The sequence below is a fragment of the Channa argus genome, chromosome 1 (genome assembly GCF_033026475.1).
Source record: "Channa argus isolate prfri chromosome 1, Channa argus male v1.0, whole genome shotgun sequence".
NCBI lineage: Eukaryota > Metazoa > Chordata > Actinopteri > Anabantiformes > Channidae > Channa > Channa argus.
This window is the reverse complement of record NC_090197.1, coordinates 6635399-6659952: the sequence shown is the minus strand read 5'-3', so window position 1 is coordinate 6659952 and position 24554 is coordinate 6635399. Positions and strand designations below refer to the sequence as shown.

The 24554-nt window shown below is 39.1% G+C and overlaps 2 protein-coding genes across 2 annotated transcripts in view; one reads left to right on the top strand and one right to left on the bottom strand.

The window, feature by feature from the left end:
* LOC137100677 (major histocompatibility complex class I-related gene protein-like) overlaps positions 1-24554 on the top strand; it is a 48750-nt gene that overhangs the window by 17513 nt on the left and 6683 nt on the right. The gene's annotated exons all lie outside the window — the stretch shown is intronic.
* LOC137101418 (uncharacterized) lies at positions 104-18908 on the bottom strand. The gene is made up of 12 exons (XM_067479838.1): positions 17989-18908; positions 16718-17835; positions 12524-12790; positions 11821-12096; positions 9383-9682; positions 8463-8593; positions 7282-7447; positions 4326-4676; positions 3477-3671; positions 1759-1866; positions 1435-1475; positions 104-581 (listed from the first exon to the last, which is right to left on the bottom strand). The coding sequence occupies exons 2-12, from the start codon at positions 16764-16766 to the stop codon at positions 462-464; spliced, it is 2004 nt and encodes a 667-aa protein (XP_067335939.1). The 5' UTR covers positions 16767-17835; positions 17989-18908; the 3' UTR covers positions 104-461.

Here is a 24554-nt window from a genome sequence, read left to right as displayed (position 1 = left end):
AGACAATTTTTGTGTTTTTTTTTTTATTTCTTTTGTAAATTAAAGTTTCCTTTTCTGTTCCTCTTCTGTCTAACAGACTCACAAAGAGAGACACCTGCAGTTTCTTGATCGTCCATGTCTCCTCTCTCTCTAAAGCCTGTTTCATATATGAAGTCTGGACACTAGAGCTGATTCCTCTGGACATTATTGAATTAAACATTTTAAAAGTGACTAAAGACAAAATTAAGCATTGAAACCCTTAAAAAGACACATTTACAAACTTGAATTTCTAATTAGAAAATATAATATTTGTGTTGAAAAGAGAAGAAGAACAGAAGTGACTAAAATTCCAAATTAGTCCAAGACCACAGCGATTCATCCAGGAAGTCATAATAACTTGGATCTTAAATTGGAGCTCCCTCATATTCATACTGTGACACCAGAGCATGAAGCTGCACAGAAACAAAACCCAGACAGTATCACTAGTGTTTCTGTGTGAGTGAACAGTAGATCTGGTCCTGGTCCCTGGTTACTGGATTGAGGCTCTGGTAGGTGGAGTCCTGGCCTGTGGAGGCTGGTGGACAGTTCTCATAGTTGGAAAACTGAATGACAAAAAGAAAAACAACAGGAAGTTTACAGATGTGACAGGAAATGACAGAACAGCTGAAATCTGTGAAAACAGGAGCTGTCAATATATTTCTACAGGTGATGTTTTAAACAGGAACAATTAAGGCCCAGAGACAGATGTTTGTCCCTCAAACTGTGTTTGTGTCCTATAATCACTGTGTTTTGTCTCATTTGGTGCTGAACATAGATCAGGTAGATCAGAGAGTCAGAACTGTCCTCACGGGAGAAACTCTGCTAGATTTCAGTGTGGGATCAGCTCGCACATGAGGAAACCTGTGAAAACAGGAGCTGAAACATGCTTCATTTGCCAGTGAGCTTAGTGTCAGTATGAGGGGTGATGTTAGACTCTGTTCACTTTGATTTAGGGGAGAATGTTTCAACAAGGAAGAAAAATGTGACTGAACACTGGTTTTCTTTCATCCTACATCTCTGCCATAGTTCAATCTGTCTGTATTTGATTGAAACATATCTACAACATTAAGTTGTTTAGAGTTCTCTGAATCCATCTTTACAAAAAGTCCAGATTCTCTTCTGTCTTCTTGAAAGCAAGAAAAGAAAATGGAACGTTTTGATTATTCAATAGCAGGTGGGGGTGAAGCCTTTACGTTCACCCCCAGTCGATGGGACATGAGACTAATGAATAATCTGATGTTTTGGCTTCAGCTGGAAATAATCCAGGTTACAGACTGACAGACACTAACAGTGAGTAGAGAAGATTCAGTGTTGGTTTGAACCTCTGAGTGGGGATCATGGATTATATGATTCATTTAGAAAATGTCCTAAGAGCTGACAGTGAGAAGAAACAGAGGAAAAAAGCTTTAAAATCACCTCCATGTTGGTTTGGTCTGAGATTCCCCTCATGTTCAAACCTGTGGAACAGACACATTTAAATGAGTTATTATTCCAGATACAGATCATGGTGAGAGACAGAGGTGGTAAAAGTACACAAACTCAGTACTCGATTTAAATTCTACTTCTTCAAATTTTAACTTTGACTTATGTGATTATAAAGAAAACATTGTATTATGTTTTCTTTATAAAAAAAAAAAATGTGATGCAGTAAAACGTATATTTGTCTCTGAATTTTAGTGGAGAACAAACAAAAGTGCTTAATGTCTTTTGTGTTTCCACTGTTGTCATGAGTTAACTCACCATCAGAGTCGTTTGTCTTCTTTTTGCAGAGGAGCAGCCCAACAACAACTAACACAACTACAACCACCACCACCACAAGTACAGGAACCAAAGGAACCAGGAGGGAAACTGAACAAGAGACACAGAAGGTGAGTGAGAAAGAGGAGAGAGGATGAAGGATTTCTATTAACAAATACACAAATATCAAAGACTTTAATCTCAAACTAATAAATAAGACTTTAGAGACCACAATGTTTGATTGTTATATCACGTATCTCAAATTATCTCACATAATTTAAACATGTTTTACATTATATCCACAAACCACTGTCACAATGACATTATGATGATATCACTTCTATGTCTGGGATTTCTACCTGAAAGCTTCAATGTCTTTCTAACTATCTGTTATCTATTCCCTCCTCTGAGCCTGGCAGGTCAGACACTAGATAAACTCCCTCTGTAGCCTTTAAACTTCAACTCTCGCACAAAATAAAATCTAACAAATGGGTGATTGAAGAAATCCAACAGATTTAACGTCTTCAGTAAACTTGCAAATCTAAATGTGCTTGTAAGTATAAATGGATAAATGCAAAGAAAAAAGTAGTTGCTGCTTCAAAGTTTGTCTCCTCTAAGTGTGTAGGACTGCTCAGCATTGCTCATGGGAGGGGGGCAGGTGGAGGTCACATCTAAACTGACAGCTCACTTCCAGTTCTCCTCAGCTGTATATTCAGTCTGAATCATTTATTGTCAATTTCTTCCTCTTTTTTAAACAAAGGCTTTAGCAAAAAATGCAAATCAAACCACAGTCAAAGAAAAACCACCACTTCCTGTTCCTGGTCCCGTCACATTTTCCCTGTTTAACCAACCACCAGTAATCAGTTTCACCTGCTCTCACCACTCTGCTTATATACGTCCTCAGTCCTCTCACCAAGCTGCCAGATCATCTGTGACTTTCCAGCCTTCATTGAAATCCTCATTACTGTCTATGGTTCAGACCACGCTACATTTTTCTGACCTGCCTCTGCTGCTACTCTGGTTTTGTGAGTAACTGCTTCCTATTGACTCTCTGTTGCCGACCACACGTGTGACTAAGGATTATGAGTATTGTTATATGTCCCTAAAGAATCAAGATTATCACGAGCTCTTGTAACCACGTCAATCTAAGAAGAGGATTTACCACGTTATGTCTATGCTTTAATCATGCACACGTTTGTTTTACCAAGTCATGTGATTATGGTAAATAAATGGCAAATAGTCACTTATATAGCACTTTTATCCAAAGCACTTTACAATGTTGATTCCCATTCACCCATTCACACACACACACACCGATGGCAGTGGCTGCCATGCAAGGTGTTCACCTGACCCACCGGGAGCAACTTGGGGGTTTAGTGTCTTGCCCAAGGACACTTCGACATGTAGCCGCGAGCAGGGATCAAGCCACTGACCCTGTGGTCCATGGTCAACTGAGCATGTTTTGACTCCATATCTCACTGGTCATTGCTGTTACTTATCTTCGTTTTCTCTCTAATAAACAGCAGTTCAGCACCACTTGGTGATCTTGTGAATTTTAAAGATCACATAATAATGCACTGATATTGTAGTGTAGCATTTTTACTTTTTACTTTCTTTAGTGCATCATTGTATCAGGTCTACAGCAACTGTCACTGAGGGTCATGTTCATGTTTCTGTGCTGAGTAACACTATGTTTATTATAGAGGGAACTTTAAATGTACCTGATGATCCTGTTTCAGGCTGTTTGTAGGTTTCAGTGGAGGATGAAGTTGTGAATCTTCCTGAACTGGAGCTTAAACTCTGTGTTGATGAAAATGGTGAAGATGATGATGGTGAAGATGATGATGATAATGAAGAGAATGTACATGATGTTGTTGAAGGTTGGAGAGCTGTGCTTGGTGGTGAAGAGGTTGAAGCTGTGAACAATGAAACAATCAGATAATGATCCAGAGGAGATGCTGTTTTCCTCATGATGTTAATAAGATGAACTGCTTTTCTGTCGTCCTGACAACAGGCCTCAATTGTGAGATTACTGTAGCTCAGTATTCTTGTAATACATCCATTCATGGAGTTCATCCATAGGTGTTCACTAAACATCACAGATGCAGCAAGAAAACAACGTTTGAGGAGACTGTGCAGAGAAGAACATCAGACTGGCTGTTACTGGTTAGTGAGAGCTAAAAGAGAGAAAAGGAAACAAGATGGATGTGGAGCTGACTAGTTCTTGCTGGTAGATGAGTAAATCATTCTTTTTAGCTGCTTGTTACATTTTGTGTTGTGTTTGCTTGGTGTGTGGTTGTGTTGGTGAAGTTCTAGTTTTTGATCATCCACACATATTGACAGAGGTTCAGCAAATGTACCAATGTTTCTGAATAAGCCACTAACAGGATATTGGAAGTGGTAACACCTGCTCTTGTGCTGATTCATGTAGAACATTAGCTGTTAGTTGTTTAGCTTGTTTTTACTGTTAATGATGAAAAGATGCAGCACTTATTTTACCTGCTGATTTGTAACATGAGAAGCTTCACAGACATGAAGGAACATTTTCAGAACTTTCAGTTGAAACTCACCTTCTGTGACAATGATCTCAAACTCATGATGCGAATCTGGGAACAGAATTCTGTCCAAACTACACCTGTACAATCCTGAGTCAGACTTGTTCAGCTGTGTGATGCTCACATACATGATTGTCGAAGGTGATTGTAAAAATTCTTCTTTATATTCAATACTGTATCTGCCGCTCTGAGCTCTGTTACTGGTTGTTTCAATGAGAATGTTTCCTGTTGTACAGTCTCCTTTACAGAACAACTTCCTGGTTCCAGGTAAAGAAAATGAACATGTAACTCTGATGTTTCCTCCTTCAGTTCCTGTACGAGTGGTGATTTGTGCATTGGTGAGACCAGTGTGTCCATCTTGCAGAGCTGTTGAAAAGATGAACAATCAATAGTTACTATCTTCCTGTAAGATGCTACAGTCTGATGATGATTCCTGTTTTACATTTCCACACAGTCACACTGAGCACAGAGCTCATCACTTCTACTACAGTCACACTTTTTGATTCTGTCAAAGATTTAGAAAATGTAAAATTCTCTCATCCACCTGTTTGAGTCTGTTTTAACTGAGTGATGTTGATCATTTTGTTTCCCTTCAGTCATTCAGTCTGTCATTGTGTTCATGTGATCACTATTTGTGGTTTGATTTCTTTTCCTAATCAGTTATTGTCACATGTTCCTCAACAGATGTGTTGATCTCATTCAAGCTTGTCAACATTACAGTGACCATTTTTATCTATCACAGTTATTAATTGGTGTAGTAGCTTGTGAATTACAACCTAGGAAGCTCATGAATTCTCCTAGTGGGTCAGTCTGCCTCAGTGTGAGAGGGCTGGTCTGTTTGTTCTTCTTTCAATAAATTGTGTCCTGTACACATTACATATATCCCACACAGATATTCAATAGGCTGGTGCAACCTGTAATAACATTGACAGGCAGCTCACTGCATGTGCTATGAAATGAAACAAGGAGAGTAAGATGTGCATCAACTCTGAAACATTTTAACAGTGTAGAGGAAGATTGTTGCTCAACAGCCTCGTGTCAGAAGAAACTGATCCAAATCTCAGACTGGAGTAAAAACAATGTACGTAGCTAAAGATTCTTCTTTAAATTTCCCTTTAAGCAGGTCCATCATTTTACATATTAGCTGAACACAAACTGTTAAACAAATTGTTAAACTTGACAGTTTAAATTTCACTTGTCTGATTGGGCTGATTTTCCACACTGCTTTTTTGTTGGGAGTCAGTCTCTGTTCTCATTTTGTATTTTTTGGGTTTATTTTGTTGACATCAAACAATTAGGATCGAAACACAAAGCAAATGACTTTAAATGTTAGATTCTTCAAAGTGGCCACTTTGTGTCTCAGCCAGCTTTGAGAGACAGGGACCTGGAAAGGTTGAGTTTCCATCACTCTGTTGGCAACTACTCTCAAACCATCTCATTTGGGTTCAAGTCAGGTGATTGTGGAGGCCAGGTCACCTGATGCTCGCTCATTGTCCTGTTGAAAGAATAATCTTGGTCTCACTAAATGCAAATCCTACAGTATGTTGTAGTAGACATGCTGGCTGAAGGTGTCCTGAACTCCTTGAAGAAATCACTGACTAACACCCCACACCATCACCTCATCCATGCTTCACAGTGGGAACCAGACATGCAGATATTACACCACAAAGTCACAGCAGGTGGAACAATGCAGCCAAACCAAACCCCAAGTTCAGACTCGTCAGACTAAACCGTACATGTTCTACTGGTCTAATAGCTATTTCTTTTTTGTATTTCTTGGTCTAAAGCAATTCTCATCTTCTTTCTGGTCCCTCTCAGCTTCTTTGCAGCAATTAAACCATGAAGGCCTTGTTTATAAAGTGTCCTCTCGGAAAAGCTGATGTTGAGATGTGTCCTTGAAATTTATTCTACATTGCAGAAATAACAAAGAAAAACACTGAATGAGAATGTGTCCAAACTGTTTTATTTTTCTTTAGGGAATAGCTGTCAATCACAAGACCAGACCTGCTGAACTTCTAGACAAACTGGAGATGTGGGCAGTGACCTAAAGTTTGATATTTCTGTTCCTGCACACATTGTCACAGTATTTCCTCTTTGCACGAGAATCAAAGTTTTAAATGTGTTGCATATCACAACTTTCTGTTAGTTAAAAATGCTGCTACCAATATTTCATAGTAGTGTTTGTTTATCTCAGAATTACAAGAAGGTAAAGAAGTAAGAACAATATCCATTCATCTATTATCTGTAACCGGTTATTCCCGGTGGGTCCCAGAGGGCCTGGAGCCTGTTCACCACAATCATCAGTTGGTGTTAATGTTGTGGTTTTGCTGGAGCTAATTCGCTGAGACTAGAGGAACCCAGAGGACAACAGCTGGACAAGCAACAACCCATGAAGAAGACGCTGGACTAACCTAAATGAGACACAAGTGGTGTGCTGTGTATGGGAGGAACCCACCATGAAAAAGTCAGAAGTACCACTTTGTGTGCAGCATGAACAGGAACTTACTTTGTGTGTTAGCAGCACTGAATAGACAGAAAACACCTAAAGAAAATGCTAAAGATAGAAGGAGCAGAGATAAAAACTGAGACACAAAAAAAGACTGAAAATAATTAATATTTTTGATATTTTTCACATTGACAAACTTTTTCTACTATACAACAGAGTAAATTTAAATAAGTGACATATTTAAAGAGGAACTTCTCTTGAAACAGGGTTTGTGCTGCACAATTTATCACCATTTTTCACTAAGAAGTGAGTCATGTCCAGACAGACGCCCAGTGACAGTCTTAGGTTATGATGAAGAGCAAGTGGAGAAAAGTTGCACTAATGCTGCATAGTATTGAGACATGGAAGAGACAGAACAAACAGAGCAATGCTGATGTGTGTGTGACTAAACTAAACCTCCATTAAAACTAAGAGAAAAAGCTCATTCAGAAAATCCAAATAAGTCTAGAAAATAAAAATACTCACAGAGGAAGAAGAAGCAGATTAAAATGTGATGAACGTCCATGTTGAGGCTCTGATGACTTAATGCTGCCTCTCTTCCTTCTTCACTGTCAAACCAGGAACTTGTCACTTCTCTAGAAGACAGAGTCCCTCCTTCAAACACACTCATCTCCACTCTCCTCAACTCTTTCTATCAAAATCAATCGACCACAACATTAACACCAACTGATGGTTCTCTGTCACTGGAGAGTCATAACATATTACATATGTTCTAATTATAAGTAGTTTATTAATTGGCTGGATAACAAAACCTATATCTGTCACAGTCCTGGTTCTTAGATTTTCTTTAGTTTTACTTCCTGCCCCTGGCTTTTATTTTGAAGTCCCTCAGTACCATTTCCTAGTTAGTTTCTTTACCTCTCTCCTTGTTAACCCTCATTGTTTTCACCTGTTCTCCCCTGTAAACCTCTTTAATTCAAACATTGCAGATGATGTAAATTCCCACTTGAACCAGTGAGAGGAGCTTTTGCTCCTCGTTGAGTTTCCATCAACTCAACAAAAATACTAAAACTTCTTTGATATGAAATAATCAGGTCACATTTGGGCAGAAAGCTGTGCTCAGAGACGTTAGTCAGAAAAAAAGCTTATTAGTTTAAATGGCCTTTAATAAATTGAGTTCTTGTTTTTCTTCTTCATTCATTTACATACAAGAATGAGTTTTCATAAGTTCCACTTGACTTCACTGGAACTGAATGAGAATATGTACAATTGTTTAAAGAGACTCAAGTGATCTTCATGTTTAACTACAAACTACTTTAAATGTTTTTTAAGAATAGACAAATGCACACGTGAGTTTATGTAGCAAATTCAGTTCAGGCACAGACAGAATTTTTACTTATTATGTTAAACGTAATATAGCAGGTTACTATAGTTGTGTCTTTCATTTACTAGATGTTTGCACAGCAGATTATGATGAGTTTGATGGAGGCAAAGGTTCTGAAGCCACAAGCAGAAAGAAAAGTGAAATTGTTTAATGCTAAATAAAAAAAATAGTGAACGGACATGAGACAAAGCAAGTGTTCATTAGCACAAAAAAGAAGAGATATTACATTTGGCTACATATATAATTATAAATATAATATTTTTGAATTTAAATCAACATGTTAAATCCAACAGTGGTATAAAAAATGGCTTCATGATCATTTAAAACAGCTCCATCTGTCACCATTGTTGTTGTTCTTCCTCCAGATGAAGAGTCCAGTGATGCAGACTGACAGCAGCATCAGTCCTACAACAACTCCAACGACAGCACCAACAGGAACCTGTGAGGGAGGAACTGGAACCAGAACACAACATTTAGACTGAAGATAAATTCATCTATGTGTCATCGACTTTAGCTTTTTAGTATGAGAAGCAGATTGTGTGGAGCTAAAACGAATAATTTCACCCACTAGACCAGATGAGCTGATGCATTATAAGATAAATACTTTTTCAAATTTATCTTCAGTTTGCTACTTGTTGGAAGATTTTTCTTTCTTGCTTTGTTCACTTGGTTTTCCTTCAGTCCTGGGGTGACTGTGGCACAGGAAGGTAGAGCGGTTGCCCACCAATCTTGCAGTTGTTGTTTCAATCCCCGGCCCGTCTGGTCACATGTCGAAGTGTCCTTGAGCAAGACACTGAACCCCAACTTAGTTGCTCCCAGTGAGTGTTGGCCACCTGCATAGCAGCTCCCCCATCAGTGTATGAGTGTGTGTGTGTGTGATTGTGAATGGGTGAATAAGAAGCAGTGTAAAGTGCTTTGAGTGCCAATAGGTAGAAAAGCGCTAAATAAGTGCAGACCACAGAGGATTCTTTGGCTTCTTGGCTTGTTTTACTCTACATGTGGTGTAAGCTGTGGGATGACACTGTAAACGCAGATCTGTCATTTTGTAAATTATGTCCAATCAATTTGCCAAAGTTAAAGCAAACAGGATGCACCTGACCCCAAAGTCAGTGCTGCAGCAAAGGGTCTGAATATTTGGTAATGAGATGCATCAGTTTTTGATTTGTTAATCAATTTACAAAGAAAGTGATGCCAATAATGATTCTGTTTAAGGCTGTTTCACTGTATTTATCTCTGTCTTACCCCAGTTGGTCCTGATCACTGCTTTGTCCAGTTTGGTGACGATGTCTTCAACACCAGAGAGATTAAACACACAGTCGTATCTCCTCCAGTCTTCAGGTTTGACTGATGAAATGTTCAGATCAACTCTCATCTGGAAGGTTCCATCATGGTTGGGGAGGATCTCTCCATGGTCCACGTCCTCATGAAGCTCCTGTCCATCTTTCCTCCAGAACATTGTGGCTCTGTCAGGGTAGAAACCTGTAGCGTGGCAGCTGACTGGAGAGGACGGAGACTTCTGGAGGAGAGACACTGAGGGACGAACTGGAGGATAGAGAGACTTGTATTTATTACTATTTACTGTCCAATAACAAGAAAACAAAAATAGGTCATTTGCATAGTGGCCCCTGGTAAATCTAGCCTCTCTTGAAGTTATCCAGGTCCTGGCTGTTTGAAATAAAATCTGCAGTACATTAACAATCTCAGTCTTCTTTTCCTTTGGGCTGTTCCCTTTCAGGTGTCTCCACAGTGAATCATGTGCCTCCATCTAACACTGTCCTCTGCATCCTCTTCACTCACACCAACTAACTTCATGTCCTCTCTCACTACATCCATAAAAGCTCCAACCTCAGCATCCTTCTACTGATATATTCACAGTTTCTCCTCTGAACATGTCCAAACCACCTCAATCTGTCCTCTCTGACTTTATCTCCAAAACATCTAACATGAGCTGTCCCTCTGATGTCCTCATTCCTGATCCTGTCCATCCTCGTCACTCCCAAAGAGAACCTCAACATCTTAAGCTCTGCTACCTGCAGCTCTGCCTCCTGTCTTGTCTTCAGTGCCACTGTCTCTAAGCCGAACAACATCTCTGGTCTCACCACCGTCTTGAACATCTTTCCTTTCATTCTCGCTGATTCTCTTTTATCACACAACACCTGACACTTTTCTCCACCTGTTCCAACCTGCCTGCACTCGCCTCTTCACCTCTTTTCCACACTCTCTGTTGCTCTGAACCGTTGACCCTAAGTACTTAAAGTCCTGCACCTTCTTCACCTCTGCTCCCTGTAACCTCAACGTTCCACCTGGGTCCCTCTCATTGACACACATGTATTCTGTCTTGCTAAGCTTCATTCCTCTGTTTTCCAGAGCAGACCTCCACCTCTCTAGATTTTCCTCCACCTGCTCCCTGCTCTCACTACAAATAACAATGTCATCTGCAAACATCATAGTCCATGGAGATTCCTGTCTAACCTCATCTGTCAGTCTGTCCATCACCATAGCAAACAAGAAGGGGCTCAGAGCTGATCCTTGATGCAGACCCACCTCCACCTTGAACTCCTCTGTCACACCTACAGCACCTCACCACTGTCTTACAGCTCTCATACATGTCCTGCACCACTCTAACATACTTCTCTGCCACTCCAGACGTCCTCATACAATACCACAGCTCCTCTCTCTGCACCCTGTCATACGCTTTCTCTAAATCTACGAAGACACAATGCAACTCCCTATGACCCTCTCTGTACTTCTCCATCAGCGTCCTCAAAGCAAATACTGCATCTGTTGTACTCTTTCTAGGCATGAAACCATATTGCTGCTCACAAATGTTCACCTCTGCCCTTAGCCGAGCTTCCACTACTCTTTCCCACAACTTAATTGTTTGGCTCATCAGCTTTATTCCTCTGTAGTTGCCACAGCTCTGCACATCTCCCTTGTTCTTAAAAATGGGCACCAGTACACTTCTCCTCCAGTCCTCAGCATCCTCTCACTCTCCAAGATCTTGTTAAACAAACTAGTCAAAAACTCTACTGCCACCTCTCCTAGACACTTCCATACCTCCACAGGTATGTGATCAGGAACAACTGCCTTTCCACTCTTCATCCTTTTCAACGTCCTCCTCACTTCACTCTTACTAATCTTTGCTACTTCCTGCTCCACACCAGTCACCTCTTCTACTCTTCGTTCCCTTTCATTTTCCTCATTCATTACTCTTCAAAGTTCTCCTTTCATCTTCCCTTCACACTCCTGGCACCTGTCATTACATTTCCATCCTTATCTTTAATCACATTAACCTGCTGCACATCCTTCCCATCTCTATCTCTTTGTCTGGCCAACCTGTACAAATCCATCTCTCCCTCTTTAGTGTCCAACCTAACATACAAGTCCTCATATGCTCTTTGTTTGGCCTTTGCAACCTCTACCTTCACCTTACGCTGCAGCTCCCTCTACTCCTGTCTACTCTCTTCAGTCTTCTCACTGTCCCACTTCTTCCTAGCTAACCTCTTTCTCTGTATACACTCCTTAACAATCTCATTATTTTTATAAAATCGTGTTTAACATCAACCTCCAATAATTCCTCCAATGCTCCTACTCCATTTTGTACCGCTGGAAAATTGACGATGTTTTCGCCTTTTAAGATGAATGATGCCACAATTTTTTAATGAAAATGTATTCACTACCTTTTCTCTGCAGAGAACTCTTCCCATACTCCAAATACATGTTTAACCACTGAATGCAGTCGCCGTTGAGGAACTTTATGTGGTAGTTTAATAAGGCGTTGTGTTGATCCCACATGGGTTTGAAGGTGACAGCCTGTTCTGTGTAAACCCATCTCTGGTTCTTCAGGTCCAATAATATAAAGGTTTCTCCATCATAACCGTACTGCTGATATCCACCAACTTCTCCAGTTTTATCGTCCCGTTCACAGCTGGATATCTCCTGGAAAAAATGAAAACCTGAGACAGAGATGGCAGCCAGCTGTTATCAGATACAGAGATACAACGTAAGGTTAGATTACATGACATTAAAAATGATAAATGCTTATTGCTGCTTATTGCATTGTTTCTAGAAATAGGCTTTGCTGCAATGTTTGTGGCATAAACAGTGTGTGTCTGTTAGGTACGGGATGGCAGTGTGGCTGCAGAATATAGCCACATTCACACTATATTCTAAGCACCAAGGTGTAGAAAACTCCAGCAGATGTGATTTGTACTTTCCAGTGTGCATAAGGAAATATATACTTTGAAGTTACTTCAAATGAGGCTACATGTATTTAGATGGATATATAAGTATAAGGCTTCTCATAGTGTATCATGGTGTATCACCTACAAATATTCTTATCAATAAATATTAGCAAGTTAAAAAGAATTAAAGTAGACATACCTCCAGTTTGGTTAAAGTGCTGTTGTATTTTCTCAGTAATTGCTTTTGAGAACTGATAGGTGGCAATGCATCTATTTGTGTGCCAATCTACATTCTCAGGTTTGTCTTCATTCAGTTTTTTCACCCAGTCCTGTCTGGGTTCTGCCCTCTTGCTGATGCTATCACAGTGACCCACCTGAACTCCATCAAATACTAAAACCGCTTCAAACTCTGGGAATGTTTGGAGTCCAGACGAAGTAGTGAGGAAATATGTCAGGGAGTGTTTCACTGTGGGATAAACCGACGTTTTCAGGTTAAAGAAAACAGTGAAAATAATATTTTAATGCAGTTGTCAATTCTATGAGCACAACAGTTTTAATTCTTGTTTAATTGTTTCATAGGCCAAAGAAAAACATTGTAGATTATTGCTGACTGCTGTATGAACTTTTTAACACCACATATGTGAACATTTTGTGGATGGTTAATTTTATAAAGCTATTGACGCTAACAGGGCATTTTCTTAGTCATTAGCTATCAGGCTACATGGTAAAGCCCCTGAGCCCCCTAACGCTGATTTTATCCCCCCGCACATTATCTGTTAGCATTTATACTGATCAGGGTCACAGGAGGCCTGGAGCCCATTGGTCCAGAGGTGGAGTAAACCCTGGACAGGTCTCCAGTCTATCTCAGGGCAGCACAGACACAGAGAAAGGCTGCAGCAGGATGTTATCACACCGTTTCATTTCTATTGTCACCATCACAGATATGGACCAGTAGGGAAACGCTCTGCACACTCGAAGCTCAGTAGCTAAGCATCATGTTATATCATGTGGCACAATGTCATTTGGTTTAGGCACAAACAAAGCATGCTGGGAAAAATTAATGCAAAGAAAAAAACAGGACACTTAGGGTTAGGAAAGGATTGTGTGGTGGTTTAAAATACAGAAACAACATTAGCTAAAGTAACAACACTGAACAATGATATTAAACAGGATACAAACTGAAGCCTCATGTCAGAATCCTGTCTTATCATTTTTCAATATGCAAAGTCACAATTCAATCCTCAATTCAGTTTGAATAATTTTATTAAAATTGTATCGAGACACTAAATCATTTGCAAAATGTCATGGCGTTTTGTTGTCTTTACTGAATTGACAATTCAACTTGTAATTGGTTATTCAGTATGAAGTTTGGTCATGAAATTTCAAAATGGATTATGCAACTGAAAATTCCGTATTAAAAGTTGCAATTCAATATTTATTTGAAACATTGTGTGACTGTGCAAAGACTCTGTATATCAGTTACACTCAGCTCAAACCAACGCTGCGTAATAAAACAGTGCTGTAACGCATCGTCATTCATCATCTCAAACAAAAATATTGTATGTATTACAATATTTTTGTATGAGATATACTCCATTAGAAACACAGGTCATTGTAATAGTGGCATTAATATAAAATGATAAATAAAATAGTATCAACAACTGTTATTGTAATGCAGTACAATTCAACAGATTCAGACTTTTTTTGTGTCATTTTTGTCCTTGGAAACAAAAAGCTGGTGTTATTAGAACTAACATTAGCTGCCTTGGAACCAGGGCCTGGTCAGTTTTTTTAATCAAAATAATTTCATTTCATTTCATATGGATTTATTTGGAGTCTTTAGAATTAAATGAACATTCATCCTGCATATCATTGCATTTTTACACAATTTACAGTCAGTGTCAATTGACTGTAAATTGATACTTGTCTTCTCAAATGTGACCAAAAAGGGAAGAAGCTGAAGCCAAAGCTTATTTCTAACACCACCCTTTGTAATCACCTACACATTTATACTTTAATCCTCTCAACATCCCCAATAGGACAAAAAAGTAATGGTCAAATGAACAAACAGAAAATAAGAAGACATCATGTCAATGAACAATCTGTTCCCCAGTCATGTTGAACTACTTTCTTACTTGTTTAATGTGTTTTTTAAGTAGGTTATTGTCAGGTCTAAACACCTAGAAAATTTATTCCAACAGTTATTAAGAGAATTTTGCATGTTTTTAATTCATCCACAAATTTGTCCCATTAATTTACTCTCTGACTGAAACACATCTGCTTTTCAAATTTGTTCTGGCTCTAATTTTCTTGAACCTAAATGCTCCTTTAAGATTATAGCAACTCTCTCTCTTGAAATCTATTTTGTATGATCTTTGGTAGGATTTATTTTAAACTTGCTTTATATAATAACTGAATGATTTTAAAATCCTATAGATCATCAAACTTCATTATTGTGATTTGAGGAACAGATGGTTTGAGGGATCTCGATAATTGATAATTCTTACAATTCATTTGAATTCAAGTGAATTGAGGATTGAATTGTCCCTTTGCAAACTAAAGTGTCCATTGCAAGATGCATTTTCAAATTGTATGACCAAACTGAAAATTAAATTGCTAATTGAAATATGATTTGCCATTTCAATTATGAGCCCCATACGCTTTGATGTCTTACACCTCATCATCTATTTCTTCTTTATAAATTATTATAGTTACAACGCTGACATCTACATGTCCTAACTTCTGCAACTGGATTATCATCTGTGCCTTTCTTCTGTCTACTTCCTGTAGGATACAATATGTCCTACTGTCTCTTTTTCTAAGTGACAGTAGGTGTTTTTTCCTTTGACAGTAACAGACTACACTTTTTCTACTCAGCATTTAAAACGTCAGAATCCTACAACCCTGAGATCCTGAAGGGTAAGTGAAAACCAACAGATTAAACCTAAAACATTTACAATTAAACCATAACAGTGTTTACATTATGTCTCACACAGATTAAATGCCTACAAATAAAAATAATACCTGAAGAAAGACAAACTATTGTCCCTCTCTTGTGACCTGTACAGTCCAGCAGCTGAAGTCCTGTTTAAATCTGCAAATGTAAAATAAATGCAGTGCTAAAACAAGAGTCAGAAATACAATATTTCCCTCTGAGATGTAGTGAAGTATAAGTTAAAGTTAAAGAAAGTACCAGTACCTCAAAATGGAAAAACTCTTAGTTTATTGCCTACGTGTAGTGACTGTCGTTCACTTCCCAGCCTCCTCACAATTACAACAAAACTATGTAGAAATGTGTAAAATCGTAGCTTCTCTGCTAAATACATAACTGGGCCTGGTGCCCCTCTTCTTCCACTCCAACACTGGCTCAGAACATGGAACATGATAACGCCATAATTTACATTAATGCAGAAATGTTATAGGAAATCAGTGCAGTTTACTGTAAGAGGGGACACACACTCTAACCCCAACCTGATTTAAATCTTACCCACAAAACCAAGTATTAACCCTCAAACAGGCCTTTGAGGTTGGAAGGTCTAGAAAAAATGTGTGCACAGCGATAAACACACAAACAAAAACGTGTGAAGATGTGTCATCACCCGAAAACTGAGGTAATAATCTCAAGATTAGGACATAAAAAAATAACAGCATTTTTTTAAAATTAAGTTTTATTGAAAAGTATAATATACAGCATTTAAGGCACATTCCAAAAACAAGATAACGTACATGATCAAGCTGAGCAGTAAACAAAAATGTAAATAGGGTGAAAAAAATAATAAAATAAAATCAGATAAATAAAAGGACAAACTAAAGGAGGAGCTATTTGAAATCAAAGTGCAGTTTCAACTCATTCCTGCAGTGGTTCAGGCAGGACTTTAATTTGAGGCATCTGCATTTATGTAGGAAGAATTTCCCCAGTTATTATAAAGAAAGTCCAGGTTTCTATCTGTAAGAACATTTCCAAACTAAGAATAGTATAATAATGCCTTTCATTTGTACTCAGCTCTGTGTGTGTCTCCAAAGGAAATTCACCTATTTCTATATGGAACAGCATAATCAGCTGTTCTGGACACGGAAAAATGGAGATTAATACAGTATGTGACGTTCAGGAGCGGGACCACACCTTAAACTCCTCATCGATCCGTTATGATTCAGCAGATGCTACTTCTACATTTTATCTTTATTAGACTCATAACTTATCAGATTAATTTGTATTAAACTTATCAGATCCCTGCTCGTGACAGACACGTTAAACAGCTGAGCTGACCTGGTTTTTGTTGCTCTTCGAACAGCAGAAACTACGGTCGTGGCCTGTTGTAGCCTGCTGATGTTCACCAGTTCCAACACCCAGTAAAGTGTTTAACCCACCGCAGAGGTTTAGAGCTCATCTTACCTGACTCCGTGACAGGAAGGAAGACGAGCAGAAAAACTATTAGCTCCATCTGGTTGGTGAAATGAGATGGCGCTTTTCTGCCTTGCTGCTACCCGAAGCGCTTCACACGGCTTCTGGATGAGATGCTGGGCAGCGGGCCAACACTCTACGGGAGCAGCACTTCCTGTCCAGGTCTCGACCGAATCGATCCGGCTCTGATGATGTGGTACGAAACGGATGCAGTTTCCATTTCCCATAGTAATAAAAGGTTGATGTGATGCGAATGTTTCACAGCTGAGCTGGAGGAAAGTTTTAGGTAATAATGGAGCTGATGCAGCCAAAAAAGCCCAAAGTGGAACAAAATATTAGAATAAATTAAATGACCGCTGCATCTGCACTGTTCCACGACATTTGATCAGGTTGAAATACAAAAGTAAAAGTACTCAAGTTCCTTCGAACATCACTACAGGTAATAAATTATCTTCTAGATTTTTTATTAGGGGGCCGGACTGTTAAAACGTCTGTGAAATGATGAAATGCACATGATCAGACTAATAGTTTGCTGATTCGGCGTTTTCTCTGCAGAAGGATCTTCCCATACAATTCAGCATGTCCTCCAACATTACACCTTTCACTTTCTGTGAACACAGTTTAAAAAGTATTAAAGAACATTAAAAGTGTTCGTGTGACAGACACAGTATTAATAGATATTAAACAGGCTGAGACTGGATCCAGATTCAGTTTCAATAATAATAGTAATATTCAGTAATATTGAACAGAACAAACAACGGGGGATTATGACAGACAGCAAATACAGAACACAACTCATTACATTAACCAAGGAACTAAGTTAAATTACACGGATCATCAAAGGAAGAAACTAGAAATCTCTTCAACAAGGAGGGCAACACATGGACTTGGACCTTAAGAGACATTTACCAAGGAAAACACACATCAGGGGAGAACTAAATACAAGATGGGACCTGTAGGTGCCCAGTCAGCACTTTTGCCACAGCATTTTGGATTAATGGAAGGTTTTTAGGGAGTAATGGAGCCTCCCGAAAGTAGAGAAAAACCTGTAGCATGGCAGCTGACTGGAGAGGACGGAGACTTCTGGAGGAGAGACACTGAGGGACGAACTGAAGGAGAGAATGAGAAAGAGAAAGAGAAAGAAAGGAGTAAACCATGGAGAATGAGAAAAGAAAAAGAACAATGATAAGATTAAATTCAATGAATTCAGTGTTTATATGAACATAGTTTAGTTTACATATAGAATTATAATGTGATTCTACCTGTTCCAGTGATTTGCAAAGTCCGTCCCATTGTCACTGCTCCTCGTGCGGTAGGCGTATTGCGTCACTTCCTGTTTCTGCACACTCTTTGGTTTCTACCGAAGGACTGTTTACTGATTAATTACAGCTCTCGTTTTACTTAAATAAGTGATTTCTTCACACAACAATTAATGTTTGAGTCGTAACATATGCTTGTTATTACACAACCACCTGCTCTTGCAAAACATAACCAGCTAAAGTTTACAAATTCCACATTTCACTTTTATTAGCTCGTTAGCTTAGCAGTTATCCATTAGCAATGGCTTCTCTGTCTCCCTCTGTTTCTCCTTCTCTCACTTGCTCGGTTTGTCTCATGTTCAGTTTTTCCTCTGCCTCCTTTAGTGATAATGGTTTATGTAATAAGTGTAAGGTTTTTGCAGCTTTGGAGTCGAGGCTCACGGAATTGGAAGCGCGGCTTCAACTCAGCTAGTCAGGCCCCGGTAGCTTGTGCGGGCCGACCTAGCGTAGCCCCTGCTAGCTGTCCCCCGGCAGTTCCCGAGCAGCCGGGAAGCCAGTCCGGCTGGGTGACGGTTCGTAAGAGATCTAATGCTAAACAGACCCCCGAGGTTCACCACCAGTCGGTTCACGTTTCTAATCGATTTTCCCACTCAGCGACAAACCTGCTGAGAAACCAACTCTGGTAATTGGCAGCTCCATAGTCAGAAACGTGAAGTTAGAGACTCCAGCGGCTGTAGTCAAATGTCTTCCTGGGGCCAGAGCGGGCGACGTTGAATCATATTTGAAACTCCTGGCTAAGGATAAACGTAAATACAGTAAGATTATTATTCACGTGGGAGTTAATGACGCCCGATTACGCAAATCAGAGGTCACTAAAATGAATGTTGAATCGGTGTGTAACTTTGCAAAAATCATGTCGGACTCCGTAGTTTTCTCTGGCCCCCTGCCAAATCTGACCCGTGACGACATGTACACCCGCATGTCGTCATTCAACCGCTGGCTGTCTAGGTGGTGTCCAGCAAACGATGTGGGCTACATAGATAATTGGAAACTCTTTTGGGGAAAACCTAGGCTGATTAGGAGAGATGGCATCCATCCTACTTTAGATGGTGCAGCTTTCTTATCCAGAAATATGGCTGGTTTTATTAGACAACCAAAAGTATGACAATCCAGAGTTGAGCCTAGGATGCAGAGATCCAGTCCTACACGTCTCTCTGCAGTGTCCTTACAACCGTCACCCCCCCACAACTCCCACATACCTATAGAGACTGTGTCTGTTCCCCGACCTAAATTACATAAACTAAAATCGACAACAAGAGGAGTTAATCATGATAAACTAATAAAAGGTAAGACTACTCCTCTTACAGAACAAAACCCCAAAACTATTAAATGTGGAATATTAAATATCAGATCTCTCTCTTCTAAATCTCTGTTAGTAAATGACTTGATAACTGATCATCAATTCGATTTATTTTGTCTCACTGAAACTTGGTTGCAGCAGGAAGAATATGTCAGTTTAAATGAGTCATATTAATGATCATGTTCCTAGAAGCACAGGCAGAGGTGGAGGAGTAGCAGCAATCTTCCATTGTAGCTTATCAATAAATCCTAGACCTAAACATAGTTATAACTCATTTGAGAGTTTTACTCTTAACCTTTCACACGCAAACTGGAAAACTCAAAAACCACTATTATTTGTTATCGTGTACCGTCCTCCAGTCCCTTACTCAGAGTTTTTGATTGAATTTTCTGATTTTCTATCTGATTAGTGCTTAGTACAGATAAAGTCATTATAGTGGGTGACTTTAACATTCACTGCGTTTAATTCATTATTAGATTTTATTGGTTTTTCCCAAAATGTAAATAAACCCACTCACTGTTTTAGTCACACGTTAGACCTTGTTCTTACGTATGGAATTGAAACGGATAATTTAACAATATTTCCTCACAACTCTCTTCTGTCTGACCATTTTTTAATAACATTTGAATTTACAATAACGGACTATACAGCAGTTAGGAAACAATTCCACTGTAGCAGATGCTTAAGTGAAAAAGCTGTCAACAAATTTAAAGAAATTATTGTTTCATCATTTGCGTCACTATATGTTAATACAATGGAAAGTAGTCTCCTTAATGTTACTCCTGCACAAGTAGATTATCTTGTTGACAATTCTGCAGCCTCACTACGTACAATACTCGATAGTGTTGCCCCTCTGAAAAAGAAGGCAGTAAACCAGAAGAGGTGATCTCCATGGTATAGTTCACAAACACGCAACTTAAAACAGGAAACACGAAAGTTAGAAAGGAAGTGGTTCCAGAAATTTAGAAGAATCTCATTTAGCCTCAAAAAATAGTTTAAAAATGTACAAAAAAGCTCTGTGATGCCAGAACAGCATATTATTCATCATTAATAGAAGAAAACAAGAAAAAAACCCGGTTTCTGTTCAGCACTGTAGCCAGGCTGACTAAGACCCTTAGTTCTGTTGAGCCTAGTTTTCCCTTAACTCTGAGCAGCAATGACTTCATGACTTTCTTTATGAATAAAATTGTAACTATTTGAGAAAGAATTCACCAGATCATCCCCCCAAATATTACAGATAGATCTTCATGTACAGCAGTGCTAGAGTCATCAATAAGGCCCCAATCCCTGTTAGACTGCTTTTTACCCATAGATCTCTCTGAGCTAACTTCAATTATTACCTCATCCAAACCAACAACCTGTCTGCTAGACCCTATTCCAACTAAGCTGCTCAAGAAGGTAGAATGGGAGGCAGAGCCTTTAGCTATCAAGCTCCTCTCCTGTGGAACCAGCTCCCAGTTCAGATTCGGGAAGCAGACACCCTCTCTACTTTTAAGTCAAGGCTTAAAACCTTCCTCTTTAATAGTTATATAGTTAGTTATAGTTATGCTGCCATAGGCTTAGACTGCTGGGGGACCCACCCCCCAATGCACTGAGCTCCTTTCCTCCTCTTGACCATCTCTCCTCTCCTCTCACCCCGCAATTGTCACCACTGTATGTCATTAACTCTGTGTGTTCTCTCCCGTAGTTGTCTTTGTCCTTCTCTGTCGCCCTCTCTCTGTCCCTTTCTGCAGGTGTCCCTGGCTTTGAAGCTGTGTGTCTTCCAGCCTGCAGCTACTGGTCCTACCAATCTGGTAGAACAATGTTTTGTTGTTGCTTTTTGTTGCTCTGTTCTTTTCTCTCTCCCCTTTCCACTCACCCCAACCGGTCGAGGCAGATGGCCGTCCACCCTGAGCCTGGTTATGCTGGAGGTTTCTTCCGTTAAAGGGAGTTTTTCCTCTCCACTGTTGCCTATGTCTTCCTCCAGGGGGAATTGTTGGGTTTTCTTTATACATCTTTATAATCTTGACTTTATTCTGTAAAGTGCCCTGAAATGACTTTGTTGTGAATTGGCGCTATATAAATAAAGTTGAATTGAATTGAATTGAGAGCGGTGATGATTGGTGAAGCTGGAGGCATGAACTGGGAACAGGAAGTGAAGAAAAGGTGGTACAAAATAAAAGTCCAGGGCAGGAAGTGAGTGGGAGTGTCAGATAATGACAGCTTCATTTACTGCTCTTCTTCAGTCTGACACAGACTCACAAACAGTTTCTTGGTCGTCCATGTCTTCTCTCTCTCTGTGAAGCCTGTTTCATATATAAAGTCTGGACACTGGAGGTGATTGACTTCATGTATGAAACAGGCTTAAGAAAGAGAGAGAGAAAAGTTGTTACCTCTGTTTTACTTATACATTCAGAAAAGTTAAATTGAAGGCTTTAACCCTTAGATGCATAAGTTCGTCAAAAATGACCCTGTGCTGTTGTTTTCTAGCAATATCTTTGTAATGAAGAGTTGTTATCATTTCATAGTCCAGCTTTTTCTTTTTTCATGAGATGCAAGTACAAGAAAGAGCAGAGAAGAAGTTTTTTTCATGATTCTTTGATTGTCAGGAATATATATATTATATATATTAATAATAAAGAAATCACTTATTTATATATTTATATCGTATATATACTCAGTGGAGCACACAGACTATAACACATACTCTTTCACACAGTTGTCATAAAGGACAAGCACAGCTCATTTGTGAGGTACAAAAATGGTAAATGGTCTGCACTTATATAGCGCTTTTCTACCTATTGGCACTCAAAGCGCTTTACACTGCTTCTTATTCACCCATTCGTACTCACAATCACACACACACACACTCATACACCAATGGGGAGCTGCTATGCAGCAGGCCAACACTCACCGGGAGCAACTAAGTTGGGGTTCAGTGTCTTGCTCAAGGACACTTCGACATGTGACTGGAGAAGCCGGGGATTGAACCAGCAACTGTGAGATTGGTGGTCAACCGCTCTACCTTCCTGCGCCACAGTCGCCCAAAACAGAAGCTAACATTAGTGAATGTACTATGTGTGTGCGTGTGTAAGTGTGTGTGTGTGTTTTAATAGCTACATATTGAACAAAACTCGTGTTTGGATCCACTCGGGTCTGGCACAGTCCTGAAACATTTCCTGACATATTTGTCATAGTTTCAGTGTTGGATGGAGTTCAGGTGCATCAGTGTGACTGCAGCATAAAGAAAAGCAGAATTAAAGCAGGACTGGGTCCAGAAAGTTCCGGAGGCAAACACACATTTTATATTTTTATATAAAGTCAAACACCATAACTTACACCAAGTTGGTCAGACTGCTCAACTTTTTAACCCATAAATGTTATGACAGACCCAAAACCTCAGGGGATTTAAAGCCCTACTTTTACTACATACATTAAAATACAAAACACAAAAGAATAAAGATGAACTTACTAAGACCACAAGCAGACAAATGTCCAAAGTCCCAGCAGAATGAGCAGCAGCAGCCTCCCACACCTGCTTCACATTTCTCCTCTCTCCACCGCCCTACATGAGTCCTAGTGTCTACCTGCCACATAAGTCACAATTTATAGTGACATTTGTGGATCTACAGACGTGGGAACTTCATTTCCTAATTGTTCTTTAATGTTTGTTCCTCAGAAACACATTTGTGTAGTGGGTCCCGTTATAAGTCACTTCCTGATCTGTCCAGAGGGGGGAGACATTTAACATGTAATGTAACTCAAAAGAAAGGAAAACTCATATATTAATTTATTTATTCTTTTACTCCATCAAATTTCAGAAGGAATCTGTATAATGTACTTTTTTCATTTATAATTAGTTGATTTGTTTGAACCATTAAATGATCCTTAACAGGGTTAAGGAAAGTCTCATTTTCTTAAGGTAAATAAACAATTTAAAGCCATTTCCCTCTTTGATTAATTAAGTGGTTTTAATCTTGAATGTTTTAAATCATCAACAAACTGCAGTACTGGGAGACGAGCAATACTTAAAAACTGTAAACTGTATTTGATTATCTCTGTCTCTCTCAGGTGTCCACATTTTACAGTACATGGAAAGCTGTGAATCGGATGAACAGACCGGAAACACTTATCTTGTGGAGGGTGGTTATGATGGAGAAGACTTCATATCATTCAATGTGACGAAGCGAAAGTCGACCAGTCGGAAACCAGAGGCTGACGTCATAAAGCAGGAATTAGAGGCTGACAAAGGCAGATTAGAAGAGACTGTTTACCTTCTTACTCAGACTTGTTCTGTGTGGCTGAAGTTAGCTTTGAATTATGGGGAGAGCTTCTTGTTGAGAACAGGTAGAATCACATGACCAGAGGACATTTCATGGACTCAACTATGTTCATATAACCACACTGAAGTATTTTTTTTAAATGTTTCTCACTCTCTTCCCTTTTCTCTGTTCCTTCTCATATGACCCCATTGAATTTAGTCCTTTTTGTTTTTCCTTTTTTTTTCTCATTTACCTTTTCTGATCTTTCTCAGCCTCCATGGTTTACTTTCTTTCATTCATTCTTTCTCTTTAACCTTCTCTCCCTCTTTCTCCAAATGATTATTACAATAAATCCTCAGTGTCAGTTGTCAATTTTATCAGTTGACATCAGACAAACTGATCACAGTGAGTACTTCAATATTTCACTATACACTATGCTGTGTACATAACAGTACTACAAACATCAGCTACAATACTATTACTATTAATATTATCATGGAAGACAAGTTTCAGCATGTCCACTCTGAGCAATCTGCAGCTACACAGCCCCAAACATTGCAAACTGTGATACACTGTGTACAGAGGTGGTAGAAGTACACACACACTCAATACTCAAGTAAAAGTACTAAGCAGATAAACTACATTTTAATAAAGTACACAACACATATAAAAACACAATATTTGTATTTTAAAACCACCAGGTGTTGTTAATGTTGTAGCTGATCAGATTATATCATAATGTATAATTATGATCCTGTAGTTTACATTCAGATAATATTTGAGTTTTCCGTCTTGATTGTCACGTGTGTCCTCAAAAGCAGAATTAGAGAATGTAGAACAGCACTGTAACAAACGTGGAGGCTTGTCTCTCTTTTATATTGTAGCTACTGTGTTTTGTTTAGTTATTTCTATATATTAACTTTTTACAGAAGTATATAGATACACAACATAAACAGACTTTAATAAAT